Here is a 24,291-nt window from a genome sequence, read left to right as displayed (position 1 = left end):
TTTTGCATTGCATGGATTCATACACTGAGTAGCTTTGGACTTAGTTATTAACGTGGATAGGTCCAGTGTTTTTTTTCCGCCAGGGCTGATAAGGATATAACGAATACAAAGTGATCATTTCGTCCGAAACACAATCATTAGCCGACAACAGATATCACATGGAAAGCCATCACATTGAAGCACTAAAAGCTCGACAGATTAATCAAAGCTGACTTTCGACCCGCAAACATACTGCACCATTCCGAAGGTGACCATAATCAAATTTCAACGAAAAATTCGCGGGTTTTTCCAGTGATTGTGCCGCCACAATTGAAGTCCAGCACACTTAATCGAGACGGAATGTTACATTGTGCTGTATTAAAACTGTCTTCAAAATACGAGTTTGAGCAATGACAGTCTGCGCTCGGGGACGGTCCCGGCAGCGAACTGACATCAGCGTAGCTCCGGCAGCCCGGGAGAGAAAAGCGCCGGTCCGGAATACTACAGGACACACATGCAAGAGAGCGGAACTCAATCATCTGTTATTAACTAGATAAGGTGTATCAGTTTACCATCCAAAAATTCGATACGCATGATCAAAACTCGGTCTACCGATAACACAATGGGGAAGGTTTTTAAAATTAATACCCGTAAACGCGTTACCGCTTACCGGAATGCAAGACCAAAGCCCGGAATCAAGCTTTCGGATTGTAGAACCGCACTTAAATGGATTGTAAGATCTCGACAAACAACTCCGACGTATTGACCGAAAGAATCGAAAATTCACAAAAAATCACCTATCTGGACACGAAATTGCCCGCTCAGATTTCGAGCAGAAGACAATAAAGATGTTACAAACATAAAATTACGAACACACGTCTTATCTTTTAATTTACTTCGGTTCCACAAACCATTTGATAAATAAATAGATTTTTATTTAATAAAGGCATCAGACATTTTAGAAAAGTGTATACTGACGTACGTACGCGTTTTTAATGACTTTAGAGAAAAAACAATTTCTGATAAAAGGCTACACACACTATTTTCAATAAGTACTTAGCTTCTACAGTGATCTGTTGCATACAGTTTATTAGGTGTAAAAATATGGTTTGAGAATAAAAAAAATGTCTTTTAACTACCCATAAACTGAATTTTAAAAGTCTACTATTTTAAACAGAAAAATATAATAAAATGATATTTTTTTTTTATAGATTTGTCCCAAAAATTATGTAATTGCCTATTAACAAAAATTATTAAAAGCCAATGAAATTCGGTATGCTAATTCTTTAAATATTTATATTAATGCGTTGCCTCTAACCTTCTTTATTTAATACAACTTTATTTTCAATTTAATCAATATTTAAAACAAACAGAATTGGCAAGCAAGAAAATATTTATGCGTTTCTCTTTGAAGTAAACCAAATCAAAGACCTCATATTTGAAAAATAATTCAAACTCGAGTCAATAATATTCCGAAAAAAATGTTTCAGCTGCAATGACATAATTCGCTAAAAATTACGCTTTCCATTCCATTTGCTTGTAAATTACATCGTTAGCTAATCACATTACAAAACAAAATTAATTTTGTTAGACATGAAAGGAAACATTGATTAAAAGTAGGGCTTTAACTGATCCTTGTTGTACATTTCCGGTTTATAGACAATTTGCTTATTTCCTTGAAGGTTAAATGGATAAGCATCAACGATCTTTAACAGTCATAAACGTTAAAATAACGATCGTCATTTGGATTAAGATATCTACCAATCACAAACTAACTGCTAAATAACACGCACAATAAGACTAGAAGCTTAATTTAAAAAGCAAATTATTATAAAGACGCTAAAAAGTGTAATTAAGTTTAGTTCGCAAAGCGAAAGAGAGTATAAGAAAAATATTTTCGCTGCACATCTGTAGGACAAACTTTTAAAAGGCTTCCAGTGCAAATACAAAGTTATTTCAGAGACGATGAGAAAATTCAGGTCAGATAATATCTTAATGAATTTGTGGAAAAAATTGCGAGTTATAATAGTGAAAACCTACGACATTTTTTCGATACGTATGTCACATACTGTTACAGTTTCATGGTTTATTGTTGGTTTTTAATTAAATATAACTGCTGACAAAAAGGATTTCTGCTACCTTTTTCACTTTTATTTATTTTTATCACGACAAATAGACCAAATTGCGCATATAGGTAAAGTGTATCTCACTTTTTAGTAAGAAATGCATTGTTATAACAATTGAAAATTTTGTCTTTCTGTCATTGGTAAACTGTGTATTATATTGATCATAAAAAAATGTTTTTAAAATTCCTAAGAGTGCAATTTCAACGTTACTTAGTATATTTTCAGGTTAAATTTGTAAATGTGAGATTCATTTGATATCAAGTGGTTTTAATAAATTTTGTCGAAATAAAAACCATATTTAAAGTTCTATTGTGTCCTGCGTACCTAATGGGCGTTCATTTATGTTGCATCCCCAAAAGCGACTATAAATTAATTGGCGTGTTCAAAGTAAACATAGGAGGTGGAATGAGCAGTTGCGGTGGCGGCAAACTGGCTAGGTCGCTAGGTGTGGGATACAGAAGGGCGTTGAAACTGGGGTTTAATGTCACCGGGTCGTGACCTGCTCAAGTTCCTCCACTAAACCATATCGCCAATTTCAAATAAAAGAAAATGACGTCATTAGAGCCACAATGCACGTCTGGCAGCTTCCGATCCTCTGATAGAACTCTGAATATTTGAACAAAATGCACCGTGCATATCAAAGTCATACCAGAACTCTCGCATTCCTAAAATCGTTTAATGCTCTGTTAGTATTGAAGTTCCTGAATAATGTACTCCTATGTGAAATCCCGAGTTATTTCCATCGAATTAATTAATGTTATGTTCCGACCACTGAAAATTCTAAACGTAATCAAAGTCGCTATTTTGATGAATTATTTTATGAAGAAATGTTATGGCCATTTCAAATGAACCACACAAATAAGTATTGTTTCGGATAAATCAGATTTGAACTTGCCAATTAAATTTATAATGCAAAATCAATACTGGCTTGTCATCGCTCCGATGGGTTTAGCAGAATTACGCTTTTAGTTTAGTTTAATAAATAAACGGTTTGAGTTCTAATTCATTAGTGGTAAATCATTATGCAACTCACTTAACAAAATACTTAAAACTTAACTATCCAAAAAATAAGTTCATTTTAAAATTAGGAAAAAAATACATACAATACTTCTTTGTATTAAGTAACAATTGGGAACATCATTTCAACATTTTTACTTGAAATTGTTGACAACTTACAACTTACCAAAAAATTTAAAAAAAATTGAGAGCACACCCAATTTAAAAACGCCATTGGAAGCCACATTCTTTCTCGCCATAGTATGTATATTGTAAAGTCTGATTTTTTTTTTCAATAGAGATTCAATAAATAGTCTCAACGTTGGCACCACTAGCAAATTCATTTATGGGTTTTTGTGGAGCGTGCCGTTTTTGAGGGAATTATCACAATTGTGTAAAATGGGAGCTGTATTACCAGTGCGTATGTGTTGGGTATTTTGGAGTGCTTAATAGACATTTAGTAGAGTGCGATTTTTAAAATGTCGAGTTATTAGTGAGTACCAATGGGGGAAATAGAGAAAGCAATCGTGCCACAAGAATCCGGACTAAAGAGTTAGTCAACAATACTTTTTAATTAAAAAAAAATCGCATTAATTTTTTTTTTAATATTTTCAACTGATTTAACAACACATTAAACTGATTTTGTATTTCTTTATTTTCTGTAGGTCCTAAAGAAGCAGAGGCAAATTGATAATAAAGCAGCAGAAAAAGATGCCTTATAAAGTCAGTGCACTTTAATTTTTTATTGCGTGCAACAGTAAGTATTTACTAAATTAGAAATAAGAATAATTTTTCTTTCTCAAATTATTCTCTTTAAAAATTGAGTGAGTGCAAATTTACTTTAATAACAATTTTAAAGAAAACGTTTTAAAGAAACAGCAAGAACAATTCTAATAAATATTGTACAAATTTAATTTTTTTCCAAAATAAATGTTTGATTTTTTTAGTTAACTATCGTTACCTAATAAAACCAATTAACCAATTAAATTATTACAATAAAATAATAAGTCTGTGTCAACTTTGTTCAAGAGATTTTTAATAATTTCTTGATTAAACACAGTGTCTGACTAAAATTTTAATAACACTCTTTACAGCTTTGTTTGTTAATTCCCAAACAGGTTTATCATTTTTAATAAATGTTCTAATCCAGAAAAACATGTTCACTTTTAGTCTCATTTAATTAAAATGCTAGAAATAAAACGAAATGCATTTATTTATTGGCATACATAAAAAATCGTATCAGCAAAACGAAACTGATTTTCTCAATACATAAGCATGTCGGAACTACAATTCGTCGCTGTGATTTTAAATACGCGTTGGATTATTGTACGACAAAATTAACATAATTTCCATTAAAAAAATTCATCCGTGTATAAGCCTGACCGGATGTGGTTTTGTAGATTATTTAATATTTTTATCTCCGGATAAATATTTGGAAATTTCCAGTTAATGTTCTCCCAAAATTAATATTTTTCTAATTTTTATTTTTGAAAAAGTTTTTATTAATAAACTGATAAAAAATGTTTTCCCTTAACATAACAACCCATTAAAGAAACAAAACAGGTCATTCAAATTTTATGATTTTTTCATCCTCCTCACTATTCAATGTTTTGCGTTTTGTAATTGTATCTCTTGGCACATTTTTTATAGATTTTAGATATTCGAAATTTTAAATAAATACTGCTTTTGCCTTCACCTTCTTATAATAAAATATTAAAAATTGTCAATTAAAGAGCAGCCAAAACGTCAGTCAACTTCAGTTTCTACGTTTTTCTGCAGTAATATTTAATGAGACTGAAAAAGTTATAGATTTTACTTTCTCATCTCTTACTTACCTTATCAGAGTCTGTCGTATTGCCTGATCCAAACGACGTGAGGGAATTTCTGTCTAAATTCTCAACGCTTTCATCTAACGAATTGCACTCTTCCAAGTCTCTGTAAAAACAAAAAAAAGAAATATAAAAAAAACAGTAACATGAGTTATTGGAAAAATTACCGGCTGGACCTTTGACTGTGAGGTTTCAATTTAGCCGGACTCTTGGGTAAAGACAACGGTAAAGCGCCACTGAAGTAAGTTTCTTGGATAACTTCTCGAAGTTTCTTCACCCACAGTTGTTTCGTTTCAAGAGAGGAAGCTCTTAACACGATTCGGTAGTCCGAAATTGGGGCTCTTCCTGTCCAGACGGCAAACTTGCATTCGTCACCCTCCATGTGCTCGGTAACTCCCAACTCTGAAGTCTATAAGTAAACACAAGTTTAAATTTGAGATCTCTGGTTACTGTGTACTTACCATTAGCTTGTTCTTATAAATATATTTTACTTTCCCCGCAGAATCTTTAACCTCTTTAGTAAATAACAGGTACAATTCAAATAAGAAAATATGTCTTTCTCTCCCTTTCCTAATTAACTGTTTGGGGTCCCACACGCTAAAGGCATCTTGCAAAACGACTTCTCCGAGTTTATTTGAAGAGACATCACAGCCCTCGACGAGTGACAGATGCATGGCGTCGTTTGCTTTCTTTGGTACATTAAGCATTACTTCTAAGCCGTCCTGCAATTAACACAATTAAAATTACTCCAAACAAAATTATTCCAGCGCGTACTTTAATTTCTCCTTGTCCTTCGTTGCAACACGATTGAAGATCTTTCAACAACAGTTGATATTTGGTAATTCGCTGTACAGGTTTGATCAAATAAGCCGCAATTGGATGCTCCACCTTGTGTTTCTTTTGCAATTCCTCGAAATAGCCGCCTCCATGTTGTACCAAAAGACTGTTCGATTCTGGTTTGTTTTTACAGTAATGCACGTACATATCGAATTTCTGAGCCCAGGTTACAAAACAATGACCAACATCTTCAGGCATCGTTTCGTACTTTTCCAATTCCTTGAGAAATATCGAATTGTGGAAATTGTGTATTTCTTCGATGTTGCCGAAAATAATCTCGTCTTTTCCGTGAATGGCAGTGGGGCAATTGTTGCCTTGTCGCATGTCATTCAAGAAACATTTGATGCAGGTTTCAAGATCTTTCACGTAGGTTCGTTCGGTTTGGAGAAGTTCGGCCATAATGAATCTGGATTTCGCAAAAAATATGTCAATTAATTATTTACTGTTTATAAGAATGAGAATATTTACGGAAAACTAAAATATCCAATCTACAAAAATTAAAAACCTCTAAAGGTTGAATAGCAAAACACAAAAATTACATTTTCTGGTGCACACATTTTGTATTGGTATCAGATTCAAATTGCTTCTTTGAGCTTTCACCATACGGCATTTTTTGAGTTCAATTAGATCACGAAAATATATTTTGTGCTTTCTGTCTTAAAACTGGATGTTACTGACAAATATACTGACCAAAAACAGGTGTACCGATATGTGAAAATTACGAAATATTTATAAGAAAAATTATGAATATCTTTAAAAACAGAAAACTTAGATTAAATAATTGTGAATCTGATTAATACATATGACTATAAGCATAAAAGTAGCTATTTAATAAAGAAGACATTTTATAAGTAAGGCAACGAACGAAAAGTGTTGTTAACATGGTTGGGAACAGAATTTTTGATTTCAAGGCTGTGTTTGGTCAACTTCGAAGATAAACACAATCTAAAAGCCCCGTTTTTCGAAATGAGCGCTACGAAGGGGACACCTAGAAGGTGCCGTTTTATGGTTTCTCGTTTTGAAAACCGTGCGTGTTACAAAAAAAATGGTTAAAAACAAAATTAAATTTTATAAAATTACCTAGAAATCTTTATAGTTTTCGAGATTTCAGCTAGCAAATCTCACGCACTTTTAAAAAACACTTTTTTCTGTCTCACGTTGCAATAAGTAATAGTGCTTAAAGCCCAAGTTTATAGCAAAAATTATTGTGAAATTATACTGTAGGCTGTCGGTCTTTGCATCTCGTAGAAAACAGTCTTTTAATGCCTCCTCCAATAAAGTGAAGTTATGTTTCACTTCTTGCACGAAAACATTCAGTTTAGAAGAAAATTCTTACTTCTGTCTTCTCGTCGCCAATTTATATTGTTTGTAAGCACACAAGGTAGGTAGTCCTATTTCTATTTTAAAGTACCTTCAACGAAACGTAAGGTGCAAATTCTTCGTCACAATATTCACAATAGAGAGCACAGAACGCATAAAGGGCATATAGATAACATTTTCATTAAAAATTGAAATTATCATAATGAATGAATGAAAATCGGAATTAGCCAATTTCGCTATTTGAATGAAACTGGAAGTCTGAAAGTGATTGGTTTCTCCATGGTTACTCACATTATAATAATGGCCGACCTCAAACGAACCAATAACATCATTGCATTAACTTTTTGAATGAATACAAAAACTAAGGTGATTGGTTTTCCACGTTATTATAATGGCCGACTTTACACGGTCCAATCACAATGCGTACTTTTACAGTAATTCTTACGTTAATTCATTAATAAATAATTTTGAAGGGAGTGCCAAATTTGCTAGCGAATATCTCAAAAACTACCTATTTAAGATACAAAAACACGAGAATATTTTATAAGCTTTAATTTTGTCCCTTTTTTATAACATGTTTTGAGAATGTAATTGAAAAAAAAAAATAAGACAGCACTTTCTTAGAACTCCCTTGCGCCCCACTCACCAGGCATGAGTTGGGCCTTTTACTATGTTCACCTCCTAACTTCTTAAATACAGCTCCAAAGTCAAAAATTCTGCTTGTTTATGCATTGTTCAATTTGTTCGTCGAATGAACTGTAATATTACTTTATTTTTTGTCATTTGCTTTTTCTATGAAATTTGTACATACAAACAGAAGAATGTGTGTTGTTATTAGTTATTACTACCGTAATTATGATTCCGTTTGCTCTTTATCAGATGTTAAGATATTTGTGATTACAATTAATTCCTAAATTTTTCATTACATGTTTTAAGATAAATTGTTTCTGGTGTTTAAAATTTTCATTTTATAACTAAACTTTCCTCTATGTGTTGAAAATTCTTAATAGCAAAATACAAGATACGTGCATTTGGACATAGGAAGAGTTTCCATCATTAGCTTATGCAAAAATTATTTTTATAATCCTAAGTAATTTCATCTATTAGCGAAGACGTTGCAATTTAAATGGATCATGTTGGTCAATTTTTCCAAATTCTTTTACTTACTCTTTCCTGCGTGCAGATCTCCTCTTCTCCTCATTTAACTCTTTCAAATCCTTGGCCGCCGCTTCCTTCACCTTCGCCTCTAAGCTGGGATCCGAATTCCTATCAATAGACAGTTCCTTTTTCTCGCTCTCCTCCGCTTGAATTCCCAACGTATCCTCCAATTGCTGTCTATACTGCTCCATCCTTGAACTAAAGTCCTTATACCTATTATCCACCGCCGCCACCCATTGCTTAATCGAGCTCGCATGAGCATGTCCCTTCTCCACCAAACTATCCGCCAACTGTATCAACAATTTAACTCTCTCTCTTGTCTCTTTGGCAGTTCCCTTGAATTCGTTGTGTTCGCGAAGCAAACTCTCGGTTTCTTCAATGTTGTTTCCTAAATTTGTTGCATGTGTAGTCAAGTAGCATTCTCCAGTGTCGTGAATCCATTCAATTGCTTGTTTTGCAGAGCGTTCAAAGAGCACGAACTGCTGACACTGGTCGAGGCGTTTCTTGCGCTGCGTCCAATGCTCGAGAACTTTGTTCTCCTGACTGAGAAGTTTCTCCAAGATGCCTTTTACTCGAGTTTCGTGATTGCTAGTTGTGTTAGAGTAATTGTAAAATTGTAGACTGCGAGTTGTGTATTTTAGAAACGTCTCAGCTGTCCTTCGTGCCAATGTGCAAGCTTTGAGAAAAGCTTCCTTTTGTTCCTGGTGCTTGTTAATTAATTGCGAAATTGAAGTGGCTTTGTCTACGTTGGGTTGGCCTGTTGCACACCAATCCTCGTCTCGGCGGTATTCCCTTTCAAGACTATCCAACACCGAACAAACTTGTTCAGCCGTTTTGTAGAAATTCAAACTAGCAGTGACAAGCTTGTGTCTCTCTTCAGCACAAGTGACTAATTGTTGCCACCTCTTGGTAACCTCTTCTGATATCTCTCGAATACTTTGCGGGTCATAGTGATTAGCGTTGATAAGTGCATCGGCTCGGTACTTAACTTGCACCGCTGAAGTGTGAGTTTTCTCTATAGCAACTTGAAATTGCTCATGCTCCTTCTTCAATAATTCAGCATCAGCCAAACTATTAGGAATTGTAAAACTGGCCATCAGCATCGATTCTCCATTACGTATCCAGCTTATCACTTGATTGGCATCATTCTGAAACTGCCCCAACTGAATACACTGCTCCAGCTTAACCCTTTTCACTTCGGCCAAGTCCTCGAGATCAACCTCTCGGTCGTGCAAAAATTCCAACAAAACTTGCACACGAGTCTGGGCATTGTACTGAGCGTCAGCCATCACACAAATACCAGAATTTTCAAATACTTGGATCAGATCTTGGCCTTGTTGTAACACCTGATACGTTGTGTTTTGCATTTGACTGACGCTCTCATTGTGGAGACGAAGGAATTGTTCGGCTTTCGCAATATCTCGGGTCAATTCGCTGTGTTGAAGCTCTTCGGACCACATTTCGAGTTGCGAGGATACCTGAATTAAAGTATTGTGAATTTCAATTGGATTGCTTCGTTAATTTTATTTACCTCGAGAGCATCTCGCTCGAAAAGCCTCAATCTTAAACAAAGATCTAATCGGAGTTTGCGGGCGGCCCAAAGCTCCTCGAGATCGCTCCTTTGTTTCGCTAATCTATCAAGAGCTGATTCGACCGCTGATATCGAACCGGTTGAATCCATTTCACCGATTGACCTGAAACAGAAATATAAAATATCAATCAAAAACGGAAGTTTTAGGCAGAACATGTTCTTAATTTAATTGTTTTTACTTATTATGTGAGGTACTAAATCACCGTTATACCCGTTTACTATTCGCTAGTTCCTGGTTTAAAAGACAACTAACATTTCACATTTGAAATCGCAATTACGGAGAAGTCGCAAACTCTGTCAAAGCTTTTGTGAATAAATTCAAGTTGACTCTGTGGAAATTTACTACTTTATTGCATCATATATTTTTCAATGCAAACATTTGTTCGTACAAATTCAAAAAACAGACGATTAAATTCCGATGAGTGCACTCTGTTGACCAGACAAAATAAAACGTGCATCCCACGAGCCGAGTGACTTTAATCCACTACTTTTTTAATATACGAGTACCAGAACCAGTCGACGGGTTGGATGAATCATTCTGTTCTTTTATTTTTATACATCTATATCGTAGGTTCTAAATCGTAGATGTAAACAAATAAAAAACAGAAATAATTTGTGGTAAGAAAACGGATGGGAAGATTTTACACTACAATTAACTGTAATTTTATATTCAATAATACTTGATTCAAACTGCTGCAAACAATATCAATGAATGTCAATGATTAGATAATGTTCTTTGACTAAAACAATGAACTATTTTATAGTATATTATAATAATACTAGTTTATATGTGAATCGTTTTCGTAGAGACGGTTACTAGTTTACGTTGTTAAGCACATTTTTTCACGTTGTAATTGGTCCAGACATTTTACTATTTCTTGTTACCTAGACAACTTTAAAATTTCAGCGTGCTATAAAGGTCAAATTACGCACGCTGCAGCGTGTTTTAATTTAGGATTATGATGCAGGTATAATAAAAAATATTTTCAAAATCGCGTAAAAAATTAGTTTTTAAAAATTCAAATAAGTACATATTACTTATAGGAAAATACAAGTAAAACAAATAGATTTTACAACACAGTTCATAAAACGACATTAGAAAACTTTAGTGCCAGATTATTAAAAAATAGGACGAAAATGTTATCACATCTGTATTTCAGGATGTAGTAAGTACTCGTATGTCTATCTATAAAAAATATTATTATCCATTGTATGCTTAATTGATGTGGTGAAAAAGTAAACTTAACAGTACATTTTTGAATTAGTTAGTAATAAAAAGCTGTAAAATTTCAAATCATGAATAATAATTGTTATGAAATGAAACGACAAACGTTATGACAAACCTAATTAGGATTTACAGGTTCTAATTCCTCGAACATTTGATGAATGAGAATGAAGTAGGAAGTAGTCTCGACAAAGTTCATCTTCTCCTCTTATTAGTTACTCGAGTGTTACAAAGAAATCAGGATTCAACGCTTGTAAGATAATGATAGTGATTCCGTTAATCTTGCCATAAATAAATATATTTGTTCTCATCAATGAACGGAAAGAGAAAATAAATCCGCTACGACAAAATTTTATAATTTGCAAAATTTCTATTATAACTGGAATTAAACCAAATCGTGCGGTAATAAACGGTATTTGAACGTTACATTTCATGTAAAAAAATGCAACTTGTATTAAAGTCATTCACTTTTACACTGCAAGTTCAGTGGTGAAAGATCAAGTCTTTGTTCAATCAATTAATAACATAGCGTACCGATTCCCACAGACACTTGTACAATTTTAATTGAATGTCGTCGATTTACAGTCGTTAATTCGCGCACTGAACAAGAGTTACACGGTAATTTCGTAAAGAGAAGATAACACGTTTTAAGCATTACCTTTTTTATAATATACATTAAAATAGCTCTGGATTTATGGTTTACGTGCAAGAGTGTAAAGTAGAAAAGCTGCACAAATTGCACTTTTAATAAAGTAAAAAAGCTGTAAATTTTATTTTGTGACGGTCTTTAATAGCGGCTTCCTAAATCACGAATCATTAACAGTTTAATTAAAAGTTGTCCAAAACGACAAATTCAAATTAACATTTAATAGCAGCCAGAAACCCCACTGTCACGCTATATTAATTTGATTAAAAACAAAACGCTGTTTTTAATAAATAGTACGCTACGTTTAATTCTTAAGATCAGTTTGTTTACCTGATCTTGTAACCTACTTTTAACGGTTTTAAATTTAGAACGAAGAAAGTCGATATGCAAATTGGAACTTAATTAAAGATGTGAAAAAAATTAGTAAACTAACGAACATTGACGAACAAATGCTGTGATAATAAAAGTGTTATGGCAATCATAATGGTAAAGTACCGTTAAATACGTCGCCCCAAGACATCTCAATTATCTTGAGACAATATCCGTATCCAATAAAGACAGTGTTTACATATTGCGTTTACAAACCTATTCTTCTAACTATGTTACCCATTGTTAAGAATTTAAATTAAATCTAATATTTGTACTAAATTATAGCGAAATTTGAAAAAAAATAATGGAAAATGAAATGAAAACAAGATAATGCAACGCATATTTTCACAGGAAACCGATTTAATTTCCGGTTGGAAAATCTGTTTAGCTTTATCATCCATATTTACCTTTACTTAACAATATTTACTTTAAACTCTAAACAAATAAATTCATTTTTCTAAGTGGAAGTTAACCTACATTTGAGAAAATACATTTTCTCGGTTTTTACGATTTTGCCAAATAAAGACATTAATATTCATGCCTCATTTTTATAAACAGACAAGGGGAGAATATCTATGCCACGAGTGAGTTTTAGTATTTAGACTCCTTGTTGTTGTAACATATTGTAAAAGCACCACAAAGAATCTATTATTAAGACTGAAAAAATATACAGAAGCAATGCCTTTTACTTTTTATAGAACAGGACAAAAATGAATTACTTTTTTTAACTCGAAAATCTTACTTAACACCTATTTTAAAAATTTATATAAGTACGTAAGAATAGGTAAAGTTGACTTTTCTTTCTTCCTTCGAAAATAATTACAAAATTCTTGCTTTCGTTTTTAAGACAAAAGAAAATAGTTTGTCATTATTTTCTGGAAAGTCATTTTGGTTTCAAAAGACCTCACCCATTAGATTAACCCCAATTTTCAGTAATCATCATTTATGTAGAAAATGAATTATGTTTCTGAACACAGGTTACTCTATTATTTGCTAAATGTCACACGAAAAATTCTGACTTATGATTTTTAATGATTCAAACAATAGTAATCAGAATTAATTTTTACATTCGATCTATCAAGCATTTCACTTCAAATCGCATCAGCCCCACAAAGTAATCGAGCCGAAAACAAGCAGCAACTATTACGAAAAAAACAATTAAAGATCTGTCCAGATTAGGAATAATAATTTACCACCACCGGTATCCGATTATCCCAGTTTTTTCCCGTACGCCATGAATAAATTTGAAGGAGACACGCAACGCCGATCACAAGCGCCAAACACAATTTGCATTTTTAAGGATACATCAATCAGAATGCTTTGTTGCATTTACGTGTTTCGAATATTGACGAAAAATTGCGTTGAGAAGATATTCAATGGCCAAGTACTTATCGATGTATTGCAAAAAGCAACCAACAAAAGAAAGTTATACGCATTCAAGCATTGTTTTCTTTTATGGTTAAAAATTCGTTGTGCTTGAACCCATCTCGACAACTATCAACACAATTTACATAAGATAAAGACGGTTTTATGCAGATTAAATTCAATTTAGCTTCGGCGAAATTGCTTTTAATATTACAACATTGACAGGGCGACAGAGACGAGAATTCATTAAAAAATGTCCGAGCTAGGTGCTTTTTACTTTTATGGGTTTCAGAAATTATCTAAAAGTTCATTAGTAAAACCATCTCCGAAAGCGATTTTAAGCCTTCTCGTTCCTCTGAAGCATTAAAATTGGCACATTACACATGTCAGCGAGATGTTAATTATTTTATCTTAACTCGTGCAATTTTGTCGAAATTGAAAAAAATAATTTTTGTTTTATATGTTGTGCTAACCTTTTAAATAAGAGTGCAATTTTCTTTGCTTGTAAAAATAGCAATATTACTCAATTGTTCGTTTAGACAGAATAAAGGGATCTTACCTTAATTCCTGCAGCAGAGCTTCTCCTTGGGCGATGGTGGAGGCGCAAGCATCCAAGCTTTGATCCCTGTGTTGGGCGGTTTGTTCCAACAGCCTTTCGGTGGCTTCTAGGCTTTCAGCGATGCTTTCATCACTTTGCAATTCTTGTCTCAGGTCGTCGACCCAATTGCTAAGTTCCTTTTCGTGGGTGTAGAAGAGCACAGCGAGGTCTAATCGTCGACGTCTCTGTTCGACCCTTGTGGCAAATGAAGTAACGTGGGCCTCCAGCTCGTGAGCAACGGAATAGATTTCGTCCGGATCACATTCTCCGGTATGAGCCAATTCTTCTGCGGCTGCGAGGAGTTTATCGGCGTTAGTGTAGGTGTTCTGAAACAAAATAAAACGTCTATAAAGCTTTCTACGCCAAACAAAAAGCTATATCAAAAGCGATATCACCGCGACTTCGATTTAGTAAAGAGAAATTCGTAGTATACCCACAGGTGTCTTATCTATGCATGCAAGTGATTTATGAACCTTGGAGTTTTCAAAAAAATATATTTTCAAAAAAAGTACTGACGTCCCGACATCAAAACTATATTAATCAGCAAAAATAGCAACAACAAAGTTTCCTCAAACATTTAGAAAGTATAATTGTCCGTTACCCTCCATCATTTCAAAGCAGTAAATTGTTATTTTTTTTAATAGTACCCATTTGATCTCAAAAAAAAAAACAGTTTGAGTTTAAATGTTATTTCTTCGAAGATAGTTTTATCTCAAGTTATAATAATAGTCTGTTAAATATTCACCTTATAAATGGAGAGACATTTTAAATCTTTTCATAAGAACACGTTAAACTAATAAAAAAAAATATAACAATATTGTCAATGCTATTTACTTTTCAAAAATAAATACTTCTATTGCTTTCTTTAGTTTTTTAAAACAATCCGGTAATAAATTCAATATTCAAAAAAAAACTCTAATGACTACTACTTATTCCTAGATTATAAAATAGTAGAAATTTATTTTATCAATTGCAGTTATAAATTAAATCTGAAAAATACAAATTTGTTTACTTTATTATAAATTAGTGAAAAGTGTAAAAAATTAAGAGTTCTTTACCATAAACGTTGAAAGCTGCTTTTAGAAGCAAGTGCTCTTTGCCGGGTAGCAGCACCCTTCACTTTCAATCGTCAGCAATCGTTTATCTACTTATCCCAGTCTATGAAACTGATACCGTCATATATCTAAACGGTCGCATATGGCTTAGACGAGTTGAGGATTTATGAGATGGATTTAACCACAAGCAACCCCATTTTAAAAATATTGGATAGAACAAGCAACTTTTCATGTGTAACTCTTCCATAAGGGTGAATTTTGATAAGAAGAAGGCATACTAAAACACACACGACATCGTTCGGCACAAACTGTGTAGTAAAGTGAGATAAATCATTCGTAGCGACTATACGAACGTTGATTCAATTTTGGAAAAGTTGAAAGGTTTTTACAGTCTATTAACCGAGATTTGAAGAGGCTTAAGGCCATTTACGGACGTATTTCCTGGATTATGTTAGTGACATTCTCTTTGATTTAAAACAATAAGCAACGACAAGAATTTGTTTCTGGAAAACATTTGATGCTATATTATTTGCAAAACTTTCAAATAACAATCCGACGATGACAAATTAATTGGATACTTGAAAGAGAAGCGATTATAGTCAGAATGCATTTCTCCGACAATTGAAAGGAAGAAATTTAAGTTTCCATAAATCGGCATAACCATAAACGATTCATAAAAAGCAAGTTGCGACAACTCTCATTAATTTTCTTATTATTCGCATCCCTAATTAATTACAACGGCTTCAGAACAATGTGGGTTTGACAAGAGAACGTTAGCACAGAGAAAGACGATATGAACAGCAAACATCTTGATCGATAAAACTAGGGAAGTAGAATTAAGCGTCTTATTACCTTCTTCAGTCTCTTGAGAATATTCATCCTCATCAGCATAATGCGCGAGTTTGAGCCATAATTTTATTTTAAAAATATTCAATTAGATTAAGAATTTTTATAGCCAATATTCGTAATAACAGTTTTATTATCAATTCTTGCACAAAAGATACTCTCTTCTATTATATGCAAAAGAAGAGAATGCAGTAATTGATTTTCACGTCATTATCATGTGAGAATATCCCAAAACAAAATTACAAAAACATGAATTTGCACATTTGTTACATAATAAATCACGTCTAATCGTATTATCTTGAAGTTTTATAAAATTGGATGTATAAATAAATTTTACAAGATAAAAAACATGTGAGAGGACTAAGTTGTTCTTATCGTAGAGGAAGTGTAATTCTACCGCTGCACGAGGGATTTATTAAGACCCATTATAAATTCTTGGAAATTAGTCAACATCATTTTACACATTCAGTTAATGAAATTGTCCCACAACAGGCCTGAATGTTGACTGTAGTAGATCGTTCATTCCAAACAAAGAGAAAATTACAAACCATTTTAAAAATAAGATTTAAGGAATATTCAATTGTTCATAAAGCCAACAATTATTAATGTTGGATGTTCTTACATCCAATATTCGATGCGGAGAAAAGTAATTTTTTGATTCTTTCATGAATTCGATTATACCTACGGACTGTCCCAGTTAAGAAAGACTCCCTCCATTAAGCATCTTTATTTTATGGCTATTATACAGGCTGTCCCGAAAGTCGCGCACCTCCGTGACACTGTATCATCGGGCGGTGCCCTAGACAACAAGAAAAATGTCTAAAAAATCTATCTATAAAAATTCCGAAGTTATGAGAGTTTAAATTTTGCACTTTGACTATATTTATATCTGTTGGAAAAATAATTTACCAAGTTTTTTGGCTACAGGCTATTGGAAGAGGAAACAAAGAAGCTGTATCGTAAATTGTAACTCTGTTTAGTGTTATTTGTAGTTTTTATAGGCAATTACCAAATAATTGTAAAAAAACATACACAAGATCATGAGTATCATTAAATAGACATAAAAAATGTCAAATATCAAGAAATAAATGTCAATTTCTTTTGACAGATAGAATTTTTTAAACATTCTTTCAGTACTCTGGGGGACTACCCAATTACTCCCTTTCAAAGAGGTGCGCGCCTTTTGGACAGCCTGTATTTTAAAATTATTCCTCGTAAAAAAATCAAGTTTTCAAGTTTGGTCGGCCAAATTGTACAGCACTAGTTAAAACCAATGCATTTATAATAATGTTTACAACTTTGGTTGCAAAAAAAAAACTTCTTAAATAAAGAAAATCTACAAACATTGAAATAAAGTCACCTTTTTTTATTTAAAAGAGAGCAGAAACTGTTTTAGCACAATTACATTTTTTAAAAGAATGGTTAAATTAGTACCATCTGTATTCTACTTTAAATTAATTTAGTGTAGAAAACAAAAGCTTTAAAATATGTACATTTTTACAGTAAGATTCGATTCCTTTTTTATTTTAATTAGAGTAACTACGTACGAGTATGTATTTTAAAACTTTACTTGAAGATGCATCCTTTGCGAATCAGATGAAAAACAGTTGTGTAAGTTTGTATAGTTGCCATAAACAATGGTCACAAAAAGTTACAAAAAGAAAATACGTTATAGTTACAAAAAATTCAGCTCAATATAGATTTATAAAGACTAATCATTTTTTCGATAAATTTCCACCATTTTTTATTGAAAAATAGATGAGCTATTTTTTCCAAGCAAAGGTTAAATTTTTTCTATTATTTATGAAACATCCTGTATATTGATGATAAAATTATTAGGTACACTAAAATTTAATTTTGACAACAAAATTGTTATGCTTTAGTATTTCTTTTGAAAACCTCAATATCTCCAAATATTGTTAAATTTTTAGATATTTACGTGGTGGTTGGTCTAAATGATTTATTTTTCGGATTGTTGCTGTCGGAATGAATATCTTAAAATGCCAAGGATTATCAAGCGAGAAAATGTTACGGAAACGGGAGTGAAATATACACAGCAGTTAGCAATATTGATTGTGCTCGCTGGGTGGAGAAAGCGTCGGTTCCCCCAGGAGAGTTAGATCTGGATGAGAACTGTTGTCCAAGGTCAATGGCCAGCTGCCCTCGGTCATTTATCTTATCAAATTAGACATTTTTGAACAACTATGCTGATAAATTAAATTGTCAATTTTTTATGTTTGTATTTGGTCTAAATTGTGTAAATCCTTTGACAATATGTGTTGTTTGGCATAGCAATTCAAGCCATTAACAAGTGTTGACATATCTCGAATTGAATTAAAACAATACCGCCACATTAAATTACACAATAATGAATGCATGTATGCTTGTATGTATTTTCTAAATTTACATAACGTTACGATTGTACAAAAAGTTATAATTTGAAAGCAAGCTGCTATGTTGGTCAACAGCTCTGTTTAATTTAAAATTAATTGTTGTTAATCTAGAAAAGATAGAGATACAAAGTGTAATTAATATTTCAGAGTTGAGTTAAAACTTATCGAATGCAAAAGCTTGGTAATAAAGTTGGAAACAATTATCTCCTAATTTGAAACCTAATTAAAATATAATCATTGCTACATTTTTTTTTACAATCGATTTAAAAATGATTGGTCCACCAATAGCACAAATTGTGATCACAATAGAAAAATAAATACAGACATAAAAAATTACTCGCGATGAATCATCTCAATACAATTACGATAATCCGATCAAAAACGCCTCTAACGTGAACATCCTCGTAGTGGGATTGTAACACCCTCCAATCGAATCGTCTAGATCAACAAGCAGTTGCAGTAAATTGAATTATCGCTACATCATGAGAATGCACTTCTCATTGAAACTTTATCTACTTGCACACGATATTTCATTTCAGTTTTATATTTTGTACCCCTTGGCTCAAGAATTTACCAGAAAATTATTCTTTTAAAAGAGATCTCATGTTGAGGTTGAAAGTGAATTTTAAGTGGAAAACAAAATTAGTAAATCCCTTAAACCGACGAAGCGTAACGACTTTTAAAAGCTCGCGTTTATTTTCGAGGAGAATACGAAAAAAGCGTCCAATTTTCGAATGAGACGTGAAATTACTCGCATGCAAAGAACAAAACAGATGATGAAAGACTGAGTCTGTTTGTACGATACACAGGATCTAGCGAGGTACTCGTTTCAGAACTAATTAGAGGGTGCATTTCCGACATTCAAGCTTTACCCCAAGAATAACTCCAGTTACGCATGCGAGGGCTTTGAGTCGTGTTTGGATTAACAGAGAAAATGCTGTTTATCGAGATTTCAAAACGCATAAAGGAACTTTTTTGAGCGGTTTTGAGAGCATATCTTTTGTTGTTGCAGGAGAGTTGCACTAGAAGAGATACTCCGGAGTAATCTTTTGCAAAAATCACAAGATTAATCGTTTGATACGAACAAAAATGTGCAGCATGTTGGAAAAAATCCGTTAGTTTTTATTTTTTTATGTTAGCGTCAAGGAAAATTTATCAAACAAAATTATTTTTAACGTCGCGACAATTTCATATAAAGTCAACGAAAATTTCAATTAGCATACATAAAAAGTCATCATGTGAGTTTTTTAATTTTGATTTTCAACTCAAAGTCAAATCAATAATATATAGTGTTCTACGTGAAAAAATAAATGTAAAAATCCAGTCGTTAAAACTGTTTGAATAGTTTTGTGAAATATTTTAATTTAACCTGAATTTTTGTGATGCAAAACTTTTAATTTTCTGAACCATTTGCTGTTGAAAACCGTTGATTTCCACGCCTCTGCTATTAGCATTAACACACATGGTATCGAGCAAAATAATGAACCCTAACACCGGATGTGCCAGGGAACCATCCCCATACATTAAGAGTCGGAAACCGATTATAAAAAAAAACATAAATACGATTGGTTCAATTCATCAACTTCACTCAACGGTTTCACTAATGTCTTTCCCGTAAGAAATACCAGCAGCGAGATTAAAATCAATTACCATAGATAATAAAATTGATTGATTTCAATTTATCTCAGCTTACATCTGTATTAGATATAATAAAACTTCAATCTGAACTCTTTGGTTTAGTGTTTCTAAGAGCCGCTATCAACATAATATCAATATTATAAATCTCTTTCGTTGGGAACAAACAAAAACACGCCTATATGTGAGAAAATATGAGTCTATTCACCCCTTTGATATTTTGTTTTAAGAAGGTAACTATATACCCTGACATTACCTAAATGACACGCTGCCATACGTAAGATAAATCATGCATTTTATATTTTTGCTTTTATAGTCCAGCAGTAAAAAAGCCATATAATGATCCAGGCCTTTGTCGTTACATAATAAAACCACTTTACATTTTGATGGTATGTGATACCATCCGCTCCTGGATTCGCAGAGGTCACCTATACGAAATTCCGTAGAAGACAGCCCCCAATTTTACCTGAACTGGTCATGCTTCGCCAACATGTCGTGTCTGTGCGAATTTTCTTCAGTTCAAACGGATATTTAACCGAAAGTACAGTTTACTAGAGCGTAATTAGTATCCCTTCTATTAACAACAATATAAGCAGGTATTCAGTCGGATAATGAAGACTTTTCTAAAGTTAACGCAAATTACGATGTCGAACAAGAAAAAAAAGTTTAAAAATGTAACGCTTTTAAATGTGTATCATTTAAAGTTTTAGAAATGTCACGGACTTTCTCTATTCGCATGTGAGAAACTGCCCACTAGTGAAAGAAAATTTGCATAGATGACTAAACACGGGTGGCTAAGTTAATTTGGCCTGGATTTTTTGCAATTAGCCGAAAAAAAAAGTAAAGCAAAATTTCGAAAAAATGTTAGAATTCCCGAATTTTTAACATTTTCTTCAAAATCAAGATTTGTCCTTTAGAATGATATAACTTTGTTTCTTTTCATGTAACCTATATTGGCAAAAAATAATTTAAGAAATAAGACAAATTGTAGCGCTTTTTCAAACGCACGAGATTAATTCTTTTCTCAAAAATAAGAACATGTTAAACAAATATACATACATTTTAATTAGATTTTTGAATAAAAACACACACTATCTACCAAAAACCTAATGTTTTGTAAACATATTAACCACAAACTGATCTTTCTCAGGTGAGAATTAGTAGTAAAAAAGATTACAAAAGTTTTGCCTCCTACGTACACTAATTTGTCCGACCCCCACCCTGTGGAACCCTTTTAAAAATTAAATAAAACGATATTAAAGGAAAGATAAATTTCTACCATTTTTCGTATGTTATTTAGAAAGAATTTAACTGAAGTTATATATTCAAATTTTCTGTTTTGAGAAGTTAAAAATAACAAAATCTATCTTGTTCACAAAAGAACAAGAATTTTCAGTATTCTAAAAAATTAACGAATACTGAAATCATTTCTTTAAGTTCTCTAAAATTCGAAACAAAGTGAGGCAAACAATTACTGTACTTATATATACAGTGATAGATATAGCTCGCGAAAAGCTCCCCCTCACAAAATATTTAACTAGTCAAAAATAAAAATAAATTATGTTGGCGTTGTGAAAAATACTAATTTTTGAGATAAAATAAAATTTAAGCTACTAAGAAAAAAATAGAAAAATAGTCTTATTAATAGTAAATTTACATAAAAATTTAAACACAATCAAGAACCGAAAAACACATTGAAAACTTGTTTTTCAACTCACATCGGTATGATTTTGGAAATACAATCCGTTACGATATTCTAGAGTAATTATTTGATGAATTTCAACAAACCTGAATAATAAAAAAATATAAATTAAAAAAAAATTGTAGGTGCATATGAAAAATAACGAAAAAAATGCAACTACAACACATTCGTTGATACCTGGCACGACAAAATAACAAAATAGGAGTAATTGCTAGTTTTGCCGAAAAAAATAAATAAATAAAAGACAAAATTAAATTCTAAATAATAATAGAGTTGTTATAACAACAATAAAGCTTTTGATGCGGAAGTAAATTTGAAACAATATACTTAATTATATGAATTAATTCCAAACAACTATTTGAAAATAAATTAAATTTTCCAATTTTGTAACTAATTTTAGATATGTATTTTGTTTCAGATTCATGGTGTTTTATTATTTTTTTGTCACAAACTGGGTCAGACAAAAATCAGTGTATTACAATAAATAATTCTGAAAAAGCTTCAACTTACGGAATTCCCACACTAAAGCACCAAAGAAATTCTTCGTTTCAGCATAATCCACCGTTTTAAATTTTTGCGAGAAAAATAAATTGTTTGAAATCACGCAGAAGCATATCAAACGGCACGCGCAATCGACCACGGTGCGTAACTGTAAATGTTAAAGAATCATCAGCACAAAAAACTGGCGTTACTCAAAGCTCCTGCAAGCACGTGAAAACGGTCGGTACATAACCAGCGTTACATTTGCAGGAACGTCATTCCGTAACTGTTGACTGGATGGAAGAAGCCGTTGGTGGCCAATACAAAAGAAACGTCGGATAGAAGCGCGCGCGCGCAAACTCCAGCAGGAGGTTGCGGAGATGCCCGTCAGACACATTATTTCGTCTCGTTCCCGCGTTCTTCCTTTCAGCGCGTTTCCGGCAGGAGGGCTGCTGGATTCATGGACAGAATTCAAAAACACAATTTTGACGTTCCTATTATTAGGTTCGCAAACAATGGAAATACAAGCAAACCGAATGAGACGGCAGGAATTGGAGACTCGCAGGAAGGTAACTCCTGCTATAAAAAGGCTGATTGCGTCGTACTTCAGGAAAATGTAATTTGGAATTATATCTGTCTTATTATCGGATTTTCTTTTTTGTTTTTCTCTTGATTAGTCTTTATATTTAGTTGTAAAAATTGCGGTGGTGTTGGGAAAATCTTAATCAATAATTTGTTATTAAATTACAGAATAATTGTGAAACAGCTTTAAATAATAAATTGGGCTCCTACATAATGTAAAAACTTTTTCCATACAGATACACAGAGCTTTAGATTATAATTATCCTATTAAATATGCTCTCTAAATTTTTTAGTGGCTCTTAAATTAGAATCAATCTAGTACATTAGGTACTTAAAAAAAACTTTTTCAGTGCATTTGGAAACAGTAATTGATGTATTTATGCATTCTGAAATATTTCTTCCAAAATATTTCGGCGTTTCAGTAGTTTTACAGCTATGAATTTTAAAATTCCGAAACGAATATAAAGTAAAGCCATTGATGAATGTAAGTTAGAATAAAAAGGAGATTAATGAATAGCATAGTTAATGAATGTTTAAAGCATTTTTTTAGGTCATGAGATGCATTTATGAAGCTGATCAAATTATAATAGTAATAAGTAATATTGTGATGATTTAATTGCTTTTAATACCAAAAAAATTAAATGTTAAGTATGATAATTCAAAACCAGTATCGGGTAGCAAATTTAATTATATACTCACAATTTCATATTAAAAAAACTGTGGAGTATTATGATTACATTTTCAACACTGATAAACAGATCATAAACCAAGCGTAAACGTGATTTTAATATTCATGTAATCAATTTCTTTTATTTTGTCTTTATTTTTTAATATTAACTAAAAAACTGCAAGCGTTTAGAAGAATTTAAAAAAATCGCCAAACACGCAGTACGAAAAAAGAACTAAACTCCTCACGCTGTCCGTTTGAAGAAGTACACAACACGAGACGCATACAAACGTCAAAATTACGAACATGCATTATGTGGTTTTGCATTGTAGTAATAATTTCCAGACATTTTTGCTTACATATAATGTAGCAAATTTTAAACAAAGAGTCAATAAATACTGTATTTATATTTAAATACTATAAAATATTTTTTGTAGTTGGATTTCTTCCCATGTAAAATTGCTTCATACCAGTCTTTGATGATAATAATTTTATGCAGAACTTCCGCAAATTGTGACACAAATTTAGGAAAAAGTAACTAATTAAATGACCTGCAGGTACCCGCAGCAGACGGCAAACTACTGTCATTTTAGCTCAACTAACACCGAAATTATGAATATTGTGATAAATTTTTGTTTTTGTTTTAATGACTTCCTACTTCATTTTAGCAAAATATAGTATATAAATTTGTTGTTAATATTTGTAATAAAATTAAACCCTGCATATTTCTTATTAATAAAAAATCCTTACTACGGGAAAACTAATCTTACTTTATAATTAATAGCTCAGTACGATAACTTTGCAAAAACCTTCCAATCTATTCCTTAAATTTATTTCCCAAGTGAGAATATTGTGTGGCAAGGCGTAAACCTGTATTTCAAGTTATTATGAA

At 32.4% G+C, this 24,291-nt stretch overlaps 1 protein-coding gene across 8 annotated transcripts in view; it reads right to left on the bottom strand.

Annotated features, from left to right (window-relative positions):
- LOC123014990 (triple functional domain protein) overlaps positions 1–24,291 on the bottom strand; it is an 80,110-nt gene that overhangs the window by 33,790 nt on the left and 22,029 nt on the right. For all 8 annotated transcript variants that reach the window (XR_006413357.1, XM_044414371.1, XM_044414373.1 and 5 more), the window contains 7 exons: positions 14,001–14,365; positions 9,777–9,939; positions 8,255–9,723; positions 5,705–6,173; positions 5,392–5,652; positions 5,098–5,339; positions 4,937–5,036 (listed from right to left, as the gene is read on the bottom strand). Coding sequence is in view for 7 of the 8 variants with exons in the window: in XM_044414371.1 (XP_044270306.1) it covers positions 4,937–5,036; positions 5,098–5,339; positions 5,392–5,652; positions 5,705–6,173; positions 8,255–9,723; positions 9,777–9,939; positions 14,001–14,365 (3,069 nt within the window). In the remaining variant the exon portion in view is untranslated. The remainder of the gene's footprint in view (positions 1–4,936; positions 5,037–5,097; positions 5,340–5,391; positions 5,653–5,704; positions 6,174–8,254; positions 9,724–9,776; positions 9,940–14,000; positions 14,366–24,291) is intronic.

The sequence above is a fragment of the Tribolium madens genome, unplaced genomic scaffold (assembly GCF_015345945.1).
Source record: "Tribolium madens isolate multiple individuals breed KSU strain unplaced genomic scaffold, Tmad_KSU_1.1 Scaffold_97;HRSCAF=244;Tcas5.2_LG3a, whole genome shotgun sequence".
Classification (NCBI taxonomy): domain Eukaryota; kingdom Metazoa; phylum Arthropoda; class Insecta; order Coleoptera; family Tenebrionidae; genus Tribolium; species Tribolium madens.
The sequence above is the reverse complement of the archived record's forward strand: the minus strand, read 5'-3'. Positions and strand labels throughout refer to the sequence as shown.